The following is a 17,131-nucleotide window of genomic DNA, read 5'->3' as shown; positions in this document are numbered from 1 at the left end:
AAAAGTCTGCTGTTTGCATTCATGTCGCCAGTTTTAGCAGTGATCTCTTCCCTTATCCTCATGACACTAACAGATTTTATATTTGATGCACTGTCATTCTTATTTTCTGCCGTAGATAACACATAACTCTAAAATGCAAAAAAACAGGTTCACTCTACAAATTCAAACTGAGCAGATGGGAGGGTTTGTAGGTCAATTCTTTGATGTTTTGGGGGAATTTAAATAACCCATGGACGAGGTTACATTCTTCCAAATAGCATTTAATGAGCGAATGCATATTTTATTTAAGACATTTAATAAATTACCTTAAAACTTGCACTGATTTCACATGAAATGTAAATGAAATATCAAACACTTTAAGTATTTTTTTTTATAAAAAGTGTTTAGAAAGCTTTAGAACATATGTGATATACAGTATGGAGATAAAAATGTACAGAAAACACAGACAAACAAGAACCCAGGACAGGATGGCTTTGTGACAGGACAGATTTTAATTCAGTGAAGTCTTCATTATGATTCTTAGTTCATATTTCTTATGAAATCCCAGCAAGGCGAGGAAAAATACAAAGCTACAGCACATTTTCTATCATTTCCTTCATCAAAAATTACATTAAATTTAAAGTTAAATGCAAATTAAAGTTAACCTGTGCATAATTTCAGATATAAAACCTACACACAAACGGTTCTTTAAGGTGAAACAGAGAAAGAAGAAGGTGACATAGAGGTTCCCAACTTTCCGTCGGGCCTCCAAAGCCCAGAACCCCTCCCTGTCTTCAGCATTTACCTTCATCTTATTGCCCTACACCCGTTCATTTGAGTTGCCTGCTCTCTCCTCCGCTGAGCATCCTTTTTTACAGCTATTCTCCATCTCTTTGCCACCTGGCCCTCTCTCCCCTCCCTTCGTTCCTCGTTGCATCTGTTGTCTTTCCATCTTACACTCTACCCCCACCCCTTTCCCCCTTCCTCCCCGCCGGTGGTGACCGTACACCGACCGGATCACAGACTCTTGTTGTCAGTCACTTTCCCGGCGAACAGACGGCAGCAGCAACAGCAGCAGGCGGAGCGGAGACGGCAATCCCCCCACACGCACACATCTACCCCACCCCTTTCAAAAAACAAAAAAAACAAAAAACGGAGGCAGGAGGGGAACAAAACCTTGCGGGACACCTGTGCTGCTGGATTCCCTCTTTTGGGGCTTTCATGAACATTATTAGAAACCTAAATTCACACCCAGTTTTTGGGTTATGTGGACGAGCAGCGGAGATCAGTAAAACTGGGATGTAGACGCAGAAAAAAGCGGCCAAATCTGCTTCGATTGGACTGTGGCGAAGCCGTCGGCGGCACCACCAGTAGCACCAGCACCAGTATTGGTCGGTCGGCGGATGGAGATGCGTTGTGAAGGCGGAGGGATGATGATGATGATGATATAGCAGGTTGCTGCAGGGTCGTGCCGCATTGCCTGGCCGCCGCGAGCGACGCCGGGGAGTCGGTGATGCTGTCATCGTCATTGTGCCACAGAAAGAGAGAGAAAGAGAGGAGAGGCTCTGACATGGAGGGAAGCGGATGTCTGTCGACTCCGAGCTCAGGCCGCCCGGATCAGCAGGTTGGATGTACCGCCTGAAGGCTGGAGGACCTGATTCATGATATACATGGTGGGAAATTGTGATAAAGTTGAATTCTTTGTGGTGGAACTGATTTTTTTCTGTGCGCAAAAAGTGAATGGCCCATATGTTGATTATGCATCACAGGAGCATCATAGCAGCTGCGTGTGTGCCAGTTCAGGGTGGATTACGTCTACAGAGCAGCAGGCCTCCATCTGAAGTCAGCTACTGATCAGGAAAGCGTGAAGAAAACACTTCAGTATACTTTCTTACCCTGTTGCTGCTCCGGGGGTAACCATTTGTACTGGTGTTTCATTGGAAGCTGGTGTGGTGTGATCCCCCGTGGAGGGACAGCTGTTGCAAAAGATGACTCACTTACAGGCTGGTTTGTCTCCAGAGACCCTGGAGAAGGCCAAGGTAGAGCTGAAAGAAAACCCTGAGACTTTACACCAGGACATCCAGGAGGTCAGGGACATGATCATCACCAGACCGGACATCGGGTTCCTCAGGACAGACGATGCGTTTATCCTCAGATTCCTCCGAGCCAGGAAATTCAATCACTTTGAGGCGTTCCGGCTGCTGGCACAGTATTTTGAGTACAGACAGCAAAACCTAGACATGTTCAAGAACTTGAAAGCAACTGACCCGGGCATTAAGCAGGCCCTGAAGGATGGTTTCCCTGGCGTGCTCTCCAATCTGGACAGATATGGCAGGAAAATATTGGTCCTGTTCGCTGCCAACTGGGACCAGAGCAGGTAACAAAGAGGGGTTGTTATTAATGAGAAGAAAAAAGGGCTTTTGGAGAGTAGAAAGCAGTGTTTTAATCTTTATAAAGTGGAGACTGGTTTATGGAACTGTCTATTCAGCACCACACAGCTGTTGTTTACTAGGAAACTACAAGAACTCTTTAACCAACTAAATAATCTTTATGGAAATATTAAAATAAAAGTATGAAATCCAAAATAATAAAAACACATGTAGCTAAATATCCATATATATCACCCGTACACTGTGTAAATGCTGAGCTCATTTCCTGGCAAGGATTTTAAGATGGGAGGACATTTAGTGAGGTGGCCCACTGATGTTGGACTAATTGGCTCAGGGTCAGCATTCCAGTTCATCCCAAAGGTGCTGTCTGGGCTGTGTCCAGTCACAGCACACTGTCTGCAGCGTGATGATGAAGCGTAATACCTTTTTTTTTTAATGAGGACTGAGAGGTAGCCTATCCCAAATCACAAATCACAGCCTCACACCAGAGGTCTGTGGACAGGGGGGAGGGTGTACAGTACAGTTTGTACTTATTTATAATTTATTTCAGCATAAACACACAATGTCAAATATTCTCAAGTCTGGCTGCATGGTTTTTAGTCTTTTTACCCAAGCTGGGGAAATGGCTCTGGTCACCTGGTCTACAGTTTTGCCCCAGACTTAAATATCCAAACAACTATAAAAAAACAAAACAAAAACTGAGCTGTAATAGCTTAGCAGGCCATTGAAGATGTGACTGTATGTCTCCCTCAGGATGAACTGTTTTCAATTTGATTTCGATTTTGGTGATCAAATCTTTATTTTGTAGATACAACACAGGCAGAATTTTGTGTTCCTTGCAGTTTACTTTGGTTTATCACCAAATAATGTCAGGCAGTAAACTAAAGTTACACTGATCAGTTTTATTTTTGAATGTCTTTGACTGATATAAGATTTATACAGGCTCTGTTGCATTTATTGCTAAGTAACAAAGTTAGCATACTACTAATATGTTCAAACTAAACAGTGAATATATTCAGCATGTTTGCATGACTGTAAAGCAGAACCTTCCCATCCAGTAAAAAGCAGTTTAACAGACACCAAAAAGACTTTTATAGATGTCTGAAAAATACTAAAATTAGTTTTTACAGGCATTTTCTCACTTTGTTGACATGGCTACAAAAATGTTTACATCTAAATTTGGTTAAAATGGTACATCGTTCTCTGCAATCTCCTCAGCAGATTTAAACTGTTTCTCGGGGCCAGTAATACTTTTTTAAGTTTGCTTATTTGAAGAAATAAAAAAGGCTAGGTGTGATCTGTATGTCTAAATAATGGTCTAAACCAAATTTAACCCAATTTTAGTTTCAGACCTTCGGTATAATCAACAGAGAATTACAGAGTGGGTAACCATGAGTTGATGAAAAGCTGATGTTAGGTTGAATTTAGTTCTTTGCAATGGCCATAAAATATATATTTTTTTCACCTTTCACTTTCCAAATTAGTTTAGTTTCAATGTATAAATACGTTTAAATGGCTGGTTGACCAGATTAAACCCAGAAAACAACACCCACGTCTCGTGTTCTGGGGCCTTGTCTTGTTATCTTATGACGCCTTGAAATGAAGTGTTGGTTTCTTGCACGTGTTTGTCACATCCTGTATTCATCTTATGCCTCATGTGCCCTATACTGTAAATCATCTCAAGACCTTTCAGGGCCTGGCTTATTCACCCACTGTGGCTTATTTCAGGGGAAAATCTTTGTAATTACAACTATCAGATAGTAACAGGTTTAAATAGAACATGGTAAATGGACTGGTTCTTATATCGCGCTTTTCTACTCTACCGGAGCACTCAAAGCACTTTAGGCTTTAGATATGAATGTTTACGCTTTAGATAAAGTGGTGTCAGAGTACTTAATTCAGTAACATAGGGGCTGTTAGATACCCCTCATTACTCTGTGTTTATATCCTTACAATTGTAGTCAATAAAATAACAAATTAATGTAAAATTAAGTGCTGAAATTACATTTCCTCAACATTTTAGGGATGAATCTGCAGACAGCATTTGTGTATTTTTTTGTTATATTTTTTCATTAGTCTGTATTACTGTCACTATTCATTCACAGAGTCTAGTGCTTTACTGTCTCATAAATAACAGCACAGACTGAGCCAGACTGGTTCAAGGCTAGAAACTTGACTCATATTAAAGCTCTAAGTTGTCTGAGCTGTCTGCTCAGGGTGGCTGTAGCTCAGGTGGCAGAGCAGGTCAGCCACTAATCAGAAGGTCGGTGGTTCGATCCCAGGCTGCCTACGGGCTGCATGTCAAATATCCTTGGGCAAGATACTAACCCAATGTTTGCCTACTGGTGGTGGTCAGAGGGCCCGGTGGCGCCTGTGTCCGGCAGCCTCGCCTCTGTCAGTGCGCCCCAGGGCAGCTGTGGCTACAACGTAGCTTACCATCGCCAGTGTGTGAATGTGTGTGTGAATGGGTGAATGACTGAATGTAGTGTAAAGCGCTTTGGGGTCCTATGGACTAGAAAAGCGCTATACAAATGCAGGCCATTTACCATAAGTTGCAGTTTATTTGGCTTCAATATAGAATCGGGCTTGTTTATTGTTTTGGATATAACCAGAATCTGTAGAGACGTCCACCATCTGTTCCATATGTCTGATTACACAACAAATAATTTACCGTGTATCTAATAAAAAACAAGGAAATAACAATAACCCGACAGATCTCGCTCGCTTTCGCATGACTTTGATCACATAAACTACACATAGTGTGATAAAACCTTTATGTTTTAGTGTGGTGTCAAGTAGAAAAAGTTTGCAAGTTTTAATTGCATTCATAAGATTAAAATAAAATAAATGATTGATCGCTCCTCTCTGAACATGAATCAGTTTGTGAAATCTGTCTGGGTGTTTCATGTTATGCTTTTGTTTCTGTCCAGTGCAGTTTAGAAAGACTTAAAAGCTATGTTGGATATTCTGGATATATTATTAGTAGTCTCAACTAGTAGACGCCTCAACTTGTGCCCGCAATTATGAAAAGGACATCTGTTTTGCTGCCTGATAAGCTAATTAAAAAGTACATTATCTGTAGACTAAGGCAATAGGTTTCTTGATAAGGAAGCAGAGAAAGATGAAGAGCGAGATAAGATAATGAAGGGCAACAACAAACAGGAAAAAAAGCACAAGTGTTAAATAGGTACGTGAAGCATCTGAGGTATCAGCTGGATGAAAACCCACAGGGATGGACGAAAGTAGCACCAGGGACCACACAGTCACCAATGACAGCAATTAAAATGTCCCTGAAAACACCCAGCAGATACATTTGAGCTTTTTCACAACCATTTTGTGGCACAAAGGAACTAAAGACCTATAATTAATTCATGACCAAATTAAATTGAGTGAAGGTTATCAATAAATTTTACTGACAAAGTTGTGTCAGGCTGATTCAGAGATACCGTCTACAGCTCTTTCATGAGATTTATGAATGAGGGCAGTTCAGCACTCTTGTCTTTTAACTGATTCAAGTAACATTTTTTATTTAATAAATTCTTTAGTCAATGTTAGCAAATGTCAAAGGCTTTATCAAAGTTTGTCATGAGCGAGTTTGATGTCCGCGGTGTTGACCCGTCTAATCAGAACTCAAACCAGAGATTTTTTTTTATCTTGCAATCAAATGCTGCAATAAATCCTCGAATTTGAGAAAGTGTAGCTGGGAGATGTTTGATATTTTCAACTTTTAACTTTACAAATGTCCTTCATCTCCTTAGCTCGTCAAACCGTCAATATATATACTTTTTTTCATTTCTCTTCATGACTGTAAAATCTGTTCTGCTATTTTGTTAAATTAAAAGCTATCTTACATTCGTCTCAGATACACGTTTGTGGACATACTGAGGGCTATCTTGCTGTCACTGGAATCTATGATAGAAGATCCCGAGCTGCAGGTCAACGGCTTCATCCTCATCATTGACTGGAGTAACTTCACCTTCAAGCAGGCATCCAAACTGACTCCCAGCATGCTGCGACTGGCGATTGAGGGACTACAGGTAAGGAGCTGGGTTGGATCTGACTCTGACTCCAGAGCTGCAGTTTGCATCCCGAAACATGAAAATGATTTATTTGATCCTGAACCAGAATTGTTCTTAAATCCTGTACGAAAAGCTTTAGTTTCATACTTTACAATCATATCGAATGTCCTAATATGTTAGTGGCAAATTATTCTTATTTCCTGAATATATTTGACACTAGAGCAAAAAGTTAGCAACTTATACATCGATTAACATAGTAAATAGGATAAATATCCTATATTCTAAGCTTCTACAATTATAGTCTTGTCCCTGACCAACTTTATTTTCCCTCTTCTGTAAAATCGTAAGCTTTACTTTTCTCTAAAGTACTATTTTTGATTTTGCTACAGCACCGGAACAAACCTCCAGCCCTCTTTCCATCATCCTCTCTGCAGTCGAAATGTTCCACTTAGGAACAAGTCAAGCACCATGTTAAAGCTGTGAGCTTCTTTAACCTCTGGGTGGTCTTGGGTCGATTTGTGCCATTTTTCATTGTTCGTATACACGCCATTTGCACTGTGTTGAATGGAATATAGCGAAAGTCTGCAAAAAAAAAGTTTGGTCACATTTACTGTTAAAATTTCAGTATGACTTCCGGAAATTAGCTTCAGTGGCTAAGCTACAGACAAACTTACACTATTGGTCTTAGTGTCACAGTCTGGCGAGAGCAGACTGTATGTATTGTGAAGAGTGGACCCAAAATGCAGACACCAAGGAACTTGGATCAAGACTTGAGTATCAACAAAAAGCGAGCCGTTTAATGAGGCTGGCAGAAAAGGTACAAATAAAGGGCAAGGCAAACAGAAATAAAACTAACATTAACCTAAACTGGGAGAACTAAACAAACAACATGGAAAAACCTGGACATGAAACCTAGAAACATGGCATGGAGAACATGGCGTGAACAACAGACGACCTGACAATCACACACTGAAAACAGAGGACTTAAATACACAGGAGGTGATTAGGGGAAGTGGAGACACATGAGGAAACAGCTGGCACACATGAACATAATGACGTCACAGTGGGAGAGTAAAACTGAACATGATGAACACAGAACACCAGACCTCTTCACAATAAAACAGGAAACATAATGAGACATAGACATGACAACCCGAACTTGACAACGTAAGACACAGACATGAAACGCATGAAGAGCAGGGGAGATTTAACATGGTTGGAAACACGAGGGGAAAATAATAACTAGAAACACTTAGGCATAATAATACAAACTTGATAACAAATGACACGCAGCATGAAACACGAAGGTTGAGGGGAAACTTAAATACAGGGGAAGAAAACACAAGGAGTCTAATAACCAAATGAACTTAGATAACCTAATGAACAAAATAAACTCAAACTTAAAACGCTGGGTCAAAAGACCCAGGATCATGACACTTAGTGGTCGATTTGTGCCCCATTGAAACCCATTATAAACGCTATTTTTCACTGCAGATTAATTACGGTTAAAGGGATCGTGATCGTTCCACCTTCAGTCTTTGTGGGGAGCTTGCCAGCAGCTGGCCGCCTGGAGGGCTTTTTATGCTCCTGCAAAAAAAAAATAAAAGTGGATCGAAATACATGTTGGTGCTAACCCTAACCCTAACCCTTAAAACAACGAAACTATAATTAAAACTTTGTATGAATATTTCAGGGAGAAGTAGTTTTAAAAGACTGGCTAATTTAAAGTGGAAAAAATATTAATATATAATCTTTTTATAGCACTTTTTATGGCGTGGTCGATTTGTGGCTCTAAGACCAATAGTGTATGCATTTTTCTAGGACCTCCCAGAGGTTAAATCGCATGAGGAAAAAAATAATGACATTTCCATTTTGATTACGCACTGCTGGGTATTTCTTCTTCTTCTTCTTCTTTTCAAGCCTCATTTGGCAGGTAGATGATGTAAAAAAAAAGTGATTTTTACTGGTTGTCAGTTTGCTAATAAGAGGTGGTATTCCAGCTTTTATCGTGTAAACAGAGAAATGAAGTGAGATATGACATTTATATTAGTATAGTTACGATTTTTTTCATGGCATGAAAACGCATTAGTCTTCTTAGCCGTCACAAACACCTTTAACGTTATTACTGAAATAGGTTACGGGAGAAAAGACTCACAGGCAGCATATAGCGCTGTCCTCGTGTCACTAGCCAAACCCGAGAGGAAAGGTCTTGCTTATTGCTGTGTTTGGGTGACAATTACTCGTGTTGTGGTGACATAAATCTGTCTGTAGTCACATTAGGGGATTTGTCTTCTTTATGGGGACAAAGTGCCCATAACATACATCAAAGTTTAAGATAAGGTTAGGACAAAGGGTTGGTAAGTAAGAGTTACTTCTGAATGAACTAAATGAAAGTCAATGTAATGTTCTCTGAAATCTTGGAAAAATTTGTGTGTGTGTGTGTGTGTGTGTACATAGATAAGGGAGGTTGTTATTGCTTTCTCGACATCTCTGTGAATCATCTGCCAATTTGTGTTGAGCCCCATTAGTCAAGTGAAATCTAAGGGGAAGTGTTTCTTGAGGGAAGTGTTGAGTGAGACGCAGCGTGGTCTGAGAAATTACCTGATATGTCTGTGATGGATACCAAAGTGTCACAACTGCATCGTTTGAGTTTTACACTTAATTTGGATCCTGTGGTTTTTTTCTTGCAAATTCCCTGAGGGTAAAACAAGCACGACAGAAGCTTTCCGTATACCTCTGTGAGAATAGAGTGTTTACCTTCCAAAAATCTAATGTTGCTGCTGATAAACAGGACCTGCATCAAACCCTCTTTTGAATATAAAGAAGGCTGAGAGTAATGACGGTTATCAAATTACCTTACCTTTGTAGTTGGTACTGTGTAAAAGGCCTCCATAGCAACAGCTGTTGTTGTTTGGTCCATAGGAGACTTGTTGGTCGTGTTACCTGTGATTTTAGGGGTTTGAGCATGATGACAATATATATGTTTCACTTCAGAGAGAAATAAAATGTAGAAATCATCCAGTGCTGTAATGACTGGTGACTTTTCGCAGCTACATTTTGAATGATTGAACCGGTGCTTCTGATATTCTGGAAACCAAGCCGAAAACAGAAGATTTTCTTTCAAATAATGACAGGAAACATTGATCAGTAACATGAAATTCTCACTGTATAATTTACACTCAGCGGACAGTTTGTTAAGTTCACCTTCCCAGATCTGCTTCAATTCTTCATGGCATAGATTCAAAAAAGTGTTGAGCCACATAAACGCTGGCTGCACATCCACAATGTGAATCTCCCATTTCACCACACCCTAAATGTGCTCTGTTGGATTGAGATCTAGTGACAGTGAGTTTGAGTACAGCAAACTCATTGTCAGGCACAACCAGTTTGAGATGATCTGACCTTTATGACATGTTGTGTTATCCTGCTGAAAGCAGCTGTCATAAGATGGGTACAGTGTGGTCAGAAGGGATGGAAACAGTCAGCAAAAATACTGAGGTAGGCTGTGACATTTAAACAATGCTCAGGTGGTGCAAAGGGCCCAAAATGTGCCAAGATCCAACATCAGAACTGGGCAGGATGGGTCCATGCTTTCATGTTGTTTAGACCACAGTCTGACTACCATCCAAATGTCAGCAGAAATCAAAACTTCTCAGACCTGACAATGTTTTTCCAAGCTTCTCTCATCCAGTGTTGGTGACCCAGTGTTGCAGCTTGAGTTTCCTGTTCATAACTGATACGTGTGATGGTGTGGACTTTACTGCTGTAGCTCATCTTCTTAGAGGTTTGATGTGTTGTATGTTAAAAGATGCTCTTCTGGTTGTGATGAGTGGTTATTTGAGTTACTGTTGCCCTCTTATCAGCTTATAACAGTCTGAACAGTCTGAACTGTTTACATGCCTAAAAGCATTTTGTAACTGTTGTGTGTATTTACGTGTATATTAGGGTGGTTAGGGTTGCAGTGGTCTGGTAATGTTAATATCATGGCTTTGTACCAAATTATACAGAATTGTACACTTTTTTGTATCATTATACACATTATAATGATAGAATTAATTAATTAATTATCATTTACCCTTTGCTTTTTCTTATGAATTATGTGTTGGAGATAGTCTCAGGGTTCACTGGTCAGTTGTTTGGTCAACATACTTCCATCTGGCCAAATTCTCATTGGTCTAAATATAGGTGACTAGTCTTATTGTCACTAGTTGGCAAAATCCTGCTATTTTGCAAACTAATCAGCAATTCTTCTTAGAAGAGACTGAACTATGCTCCCTAAAGTCACATTTCTACTAATCCCCACAAAGACAAAGACGTTAGCAAAGTGCATTTCTTCTTTAGCCGGATACTTTGATGCTCCTTTCCACCTCCTCCACTTTCTGTAAACATTAGTTTTCTGCTGTCAGCACACAGTTGATGTGGTATGTTGGTGAGGGAAAAATCCTCCCTTTTTTCAAGGGGAGGAAATAACTGTAGACTCAAGCCAGTGCATCACTGTGATGAGTCCATACATAACACATTTCTGACGGCTCTCCAGACACAGATTAGAGCCTGAATTATTGATGGGAGCTATTAGCTGAGCCCTGAGTCATTCGCTTGGTGCAGAAAACAACGAAAATAGGTGCGATAAGGTGGTTTAATTGGTTTTACTTTGAGAAATAAAATGCAAAAAGAAAAACTAGACACTGAAATCGAAATGGCTGTGGTGATCAATTCAGTCTTATTTTTCTCAGGATATGAAAAGAATATAATTTCTGATGGCCTATGGCCTTTACTTTCCTATTGTCAGCATTTTTTTTTAATTACCGCAAATGCCATAAAGTACCAATGTATCCTGCGAACAGTTATTGTGTTTGTGCATGTGTCCCGTGCCTCATATGCTTTATTTCTTTGTCCCACTGAGCTACATTAAAGCCTAAACAATATTAAAAAATCCATCATTGTGCCACCTTAATTAATATGTTCCTGAATAACACGAGTACACTCTTACACTTGTTTGTTTTGACTCAGTCACACAAACAAACGCTGTCCTGGTGTGTTGAATATTAATTGGAGCCACAAATACGTATTAGTTCACAGCTAAAAATACATAGGACCCTACACACGTAGTTTTCTCTGTTTTTGTAAATTTTGCTAAATGATAATAAGGAGAATACACATACCACTACTTAAAACCTGAACTACATACTTTTCTTGTTTAAAAGTCAGAAGACTCCAGTATACTCGGAGCAGAGGGCCTTTTAAATGAACCCAAATTCAAAAGCTAATAAAGGATCGTGCTGCAAGTTAGGTGCATATAAATTGCATTTGTGGCACAATTTTCCCCAAATAATAATTTTTAATCCAAATAAACACCTAGGAAATGCATTAAATATTGCATTTCAGCCTCTGTACAGCAGAATTAAGCCTGAATCATTCCCACACACTCAGAGAGAGATCTGAATACTGTTAAACAGTCAGTGAGTCACTTCAGTCTGAGCAGGTTTGGTTGTGAATCTTTAAACCATTAAGTGCACTGAAAGCAGCTGACTCACACTAATGTACGGAGCTTTTTTGGGTGTGAGAATTTGAAGTAGTTTCAGGCTGATTTACACCAAATGCATCCCTGAGTTAAACTTTTCTGCACGTCAGCAACTTCATACGCTGCTGTCCATGTTTCTCTTTGTTTCTAAAGACTTTTCAGTTCGTTCTGCAGGATTTTCTGACGTCGATATGAACTGACACCAACGAGACATGTAAAAGCAGCTACAAGCATGCAGTATCATTAGTGTTTTAGAGGAACTGTTATCAATCTCAAAACCAAAAGGGGTGAACGTTTGTTTATTTTAGGTTTTGGTTAATCTCTTGTTTTTCTTGCATGGTTTTCAGTAGTGCTGTGACCACAATTCACTGCATGTTCCACACTTCCTTCCTATCAGCTGAAAAACAGGCTGAATATGTAACTACGGCAAATCAATTCCACTTACCTTGAAATTAATTCAAATTGAGCTTGACAGTTGAGTTTGCCTTTCGGTGGATAAATAATCTTAACCATCCCAAAATAAGCTAGTTTGACATTCTTGAATTGGTGCTCAAACTGCTTCGTCTGTGCTTTAAAGTTTGTCATGGCAACCCTGATAGTGTTAGTTTTAAGGAAATAGCATGTAGGCCACATGCAGTGGGATCCAAATTTGTAGCTCAGTATTGTGAACAGATCACAGAAGAAGCAAGTCTGGATCCCTGCTGGGGCCCCCTCGAGGGCTCTGTGTTCATTTTTATATCTGCAAATACACGACTGATTGTGTTTTTCTGAGGATTATCTTTTGGGCTTTTATTTATTTTTTTATTATTTTTCTCTGTAAGTGCAAATCCAAGACGCACACAGGAAATATGGGGGGACAGCGATAGTGATGGGGTCATTTATTCTGTCTTACTCCATGACCCATTATCACTGACTGTTAAAGAGAATAAACAACATACTCTCTGCTTTGTTGTGATTGTGTGGAGGATCATGCTAGCCATTAAGGGTTTATCAGCATGACTGCACAAATATGATCAGCAAATTCAACGTTTCTGCCAGTTCTTTACAAACCACGTTCCAGGCTTAAGTTGACCCCCTGCTGGGTCTTTGACTGGAGATTTATATTTTCTTAGCCTAAAGCTATAACCGTTAAGTTAGCTAATTAATCCCGCTCCTGTTTTTTTTTTTAACATTAACAACAAAAAAAACCTAAACCAATGTGTATACTGTCTTTAGCTATTATGTGTCCACTTCTGTCCAATGATTAAGACAGCCTATCTCGTTCATTGATGAATGCTAACAACATTATAAGCCTTTATGGTATTCTATGAATGGCTGTAAGAAATGAAGTATACCCAATTTCAGTTACATGTAGATCCACTTTGAGCAGGAATAATTTGAAGTAACTGTGCTCTGTATGACTGTTCATAAACAATGATGCTCATAAACATCATTGTTTATGAGCATTTGTTTACACAGCTTTCATCTGGGCGTTTAATTTGGGTTGAGGTCTAGATTTTGACTGAACCTTTGCAACACCTTCATTCTCAGTTTGGGCCAAGCTGCCTGACAGATGACCTCATATTTCACTCTAGAATACTTTAGGATACAGAGGAGGTCATAGTTGGCTGTGCTGTGCTTGGCAGCTGGTACGAGGTGTTTGCGTTGATATGTTGTGTTCGGTTTTTGCCAAATGTGGCACAGCATCGCTAAACAACTTCACTTTGGTTTATAGGCTCACCGTGTTGACATAAGACACGATGCTGCTGCAGTATGTTTAAACCCAAGAAAGTGGCATTGCATCAGTGTACTCATGTGGTACTCTGATGCAGCACATCCTTTTCATCTGCTCCTGTCTTTCCCTTCTAAAACGTTTGGTCAGCTGACCTGTCAGACATTAGTTTATGTAACACGTAATACCTCTTTTCCACCCACAGTTGGTCCCAACTTTTGGCCTTTTTTTGGTGATGTTGTGTTTAGACCAGCTTTTTGGTACCTTCAGGTGGAAATGAATGGGATTCATTCTAGATTTGGCAGTGGCATGATCTTAAATCAATGAACGGCCCTTTAAGAGCCATCAGTTAGAAACTCTAACATGATGAAAATATGAGTAAGGCAGTGGCTCATTTTGAAGGCGCACCAAACTAGCTCCTGGTCGAGAATCAAACCAGAGTGTTAAACACCAGTTTAGGTATGTTATAGAAAAAAGCCTGGATCCTAAAACAGTGTGTCTCAGGCAGTTCAGCAGCAGTTAGACAGTGAGTATCTCCTTTTATACAAACTTTGCAAAATGTTTTATGTGCACAAAAAGCATGACACAATAAAGGAAACAAAAACAGCAGAAAGTTGATATAATGGACACTTTTAAAGAAGCATGGCCGTAAGTCTCTGAGATTTCTTGTCATTGTGGTTTGCAGATTTTGAAGTCTAAAGGTTTGGAATACATGTGTGAAATATCTTCTTCAGTGATTGTAGATCTTATGTTGTGTGTCTTCTACCATCTTTTTTCTTACACACCTAGAAAAACAATCCTTCCAGTTGTGTTTTTTTTTAATGTTTTTATTTTTTTGCCCTGCTTACCGATTTATGTCAGAACACAGTCAACGGGGCAAGAGTTCTGAGTTAGTATCTGATGCAACAGCGTTTGTGTCCTTAAGCTGAACTTCTCTGCAGTCTTTGTTTAATGTGCTGCTTCATTGTTTGCTGCAGACAGATGGTGCTCTTTGGGATTTGTGTTCCTATGCCTATAAGAACATACAACACAGTTCATGACTGATTTACTCGACTGTGTGAAGCACTACCTTCCACTTACATTTCTTTGTGTGTAAATTTGATTACATTCAAGTGTCATAAGAAACACAGGAGGTAATAAAGTGTGCGCAAAATGGGATTCAAACCCATCCTGACATAATCCTCCAGGATTACAGTGTTACAGAGGGATTAGAGCTGTGTGGTACTGTGTGGTTCTTTAAGGGTGTTCCTCTCAAAAGTATGATTTAAAGTAATATATGAACAGGTTTTACATGAAAAAACAGTTCAAGAAAAGTCATACAAATGACTTTAGAGATTTTTAAGGCAGGTTAAAAAACAGAGGAACATTGAAAAATCTTAAAACAAGAAAAGCATTAAACATTTAGTTGTGGACACACTACCACTAAAGTAAGAAATTATATTTTCTTAGCTCTTCATCTTGTTGACAGATTTTATTGTCTACACTGACATTATTTCTGTGTCATGAGTGTAACATGTTGTATCATACAGTGGACTGCAGCAGCTTCTCATGCTGTCTTGTTCCTGAGGTTTAGATTTGTGAATCACCTCATTAACGTGATCTGTCACAGTCTGACGCCATCTGACCTCAGATCAACTACCTGCCACTCACTGTAATGAATGAGCTGTCCTGAATCTGATGGGTAACCGACTGTGCAGTCGCTGACAGTCAGTGGACTCAATCTTGCAGCTTCATGTGTTTAAGCTGCATTCAAGGATGCAGCGTTTAACTTTAATGTCCTAAAAATCATGTGAAAAGCAGTGATATTCTGTCTGTGTGCGGAACTTGGCTCAGATTTACAGATCAGCTGGAAGGACTGCGTTATTTAGATTTTGTCCATCGCACAGTTTATGTTTTGTTTTTTATGGGGGGGGGGGGGGGGGGGGGGGGGGGTGTTAGGAAATCCAATGGTTGCTCTCATTTTGTGTTTTTAGCAGAAAGCGTAATGAGATTCTGCTTCCATTAAATAATTAAAGCCAAATGGAGTAGCAGCTTTCTCTCCACAAACAAAGTGCATCACAGCAAAGCCGCGCGCCAACATCCTGCTATTCTTAAATCTATATATTCTATATATTTCTGTAATGCTTTTATATGTGTGCCATCAGTTCTGTCTACATTACTATGTCACTATATATGATCCAATTTCTGAAAATCGATTGAGTACACCAAAGAGCTGTGTTACTATATGATAGAATTTCTAGCCATTTTTCAGTTTACAAACTGCTTCACACGACCTCCCTCCAAGCTGAAAGCTGAACGCTGACACTGGTTTGGATGTAGCCTTGTAAAATAAATATTATTAAGGTTTGTGAGTATAAATGGATAGATTTACAGTACAAGGTCAGGTGCCAGGTGTCCATTCGTGCATTTCTCCTAAATATATTAGTTAGATTTTAGTAAAACTTCCATACAACGATCACCAAATGAGTCTTCACCCAAACTGCGCATGAGGTTAAACTCAGTGTCATATCGATCAGTTTGTGGGTAATTTTTCTTTTTCACAGAAACTGACTATTGTTCAGATTCTAGTGAAACCAGATGAATTTGTCCTGAATATGAATGTTTGGGATCTCATCTCTTCTCCATGGATTTTAATTTTCATTAGTTTGAGATCCAACCAATGACAAGAAAGATCAAACATTTCTTAAAACTTTCTTAACTTTCTACACGAGCTGCTTCATGCATTACAATAGCCTGTGTCACCGATGTTCCGGTTTCTTCTTTTGGATCGTGTAACATATGCAATGAGAAAAGAGACATTATGCCAAATATCTCAGCCAATCAAAAATACATTAAATTCTGCTTATTGGTTGGGCATCATAAACGCTACCTGTATTTTTATCCACTGGGGTTAGGTTGTTTGCCAGACCCAATAATCTATTTTGTATCACTTCTTGCTGTTCTTCTGTCCTATTCAGGTTTTTATTTATGGATCTCAGGATGTGCAAGCTCACCCATAATCAATAAGCTCCTGACTGACTCAGCCTTTTTCTCTGTAAAAATTAAATAATATACAATGGATATGAGTTTCCAAATGTGCAGTATTATATCAGTCAGGATGTCTAAAATATATCATCTTGAAAATCTGCAATACCATCACATTTTTTTTCAGGGATGAATGAGCTGCCAATTCATTCCTGGTCCTTATTTTTTATTTATTTATTTTTTTTCTGAATGCAAAATCAGTGCAACACTACATACGAGTTTCAATATTTCTTACTGTAAGGTAATCATTTCACATCTTAATGCCTTTAATAATTAATTAGGTAAGTGAATGAAAATTGATAGATGGATAATTTTCTTTCTCTTTATCTTAAGTAACCATTGCTTACATACAAAAATAAAATGGATAAATAAAATGAATTGGAAAAAAATAAAAATACTATATATACATTAAATTATTTGATTTTTATCCATATATTTCAATGTTTTTCTAGTCAAAACTTTTAACAAAACAAAAGCCAAATCCAAA

General features: G+C 39.1%; 1 protein-coding gene across 1 annotated transcript in view; it reads left to right on the top strand.

Annotated features, from left to right (window-relative positions):
• Positions 1-1,012: 1,012 nt before the first annotated feature.
• LOC308397132 (clavesin-2) overlaps positions 1,013-17,131 on the top strand; it is a 50,464-nt gene continuing 34,345 nt past the window's right edge. The window contains exons 1-3 of the mRNA XM_080882870.1: positions 1,013-1,652; positions 1,749-2,356; positions 6,232-6,406. Of these exons, the coding sequence (XP_080738996.1) occupies positions 1,968-2,356; positions 6,232-6,406 (564 nt within the window). The 5' untranslated portion in view covers positions 1,013-1,652; positions 1,749-1,967. The remainder of the gene's footprint in view (positions 1,653-1,748; positions 2,357-6,231; positions 6,407-17,131) is intronic.

The sequence above is a fragment of the Rhamphochromis sp. 'chilingali' genome (assembly GCF_963969265.1).
Source record: "Rhamphochromis sp. 'chilingali' genome assembly, chromosome: 5".
Classification (NCBI taxonomy): domain Eukaryota; kingdom Metazoa; phylum Chordata; class Actinopteri; order Cichliformes; family Cichlidae; genus Rhamphochromis; species Rhamphochromis sp. 'chilingali'.
This window is presented reverse-complemented; position numbering and strand designations above follow the sequence as displayed.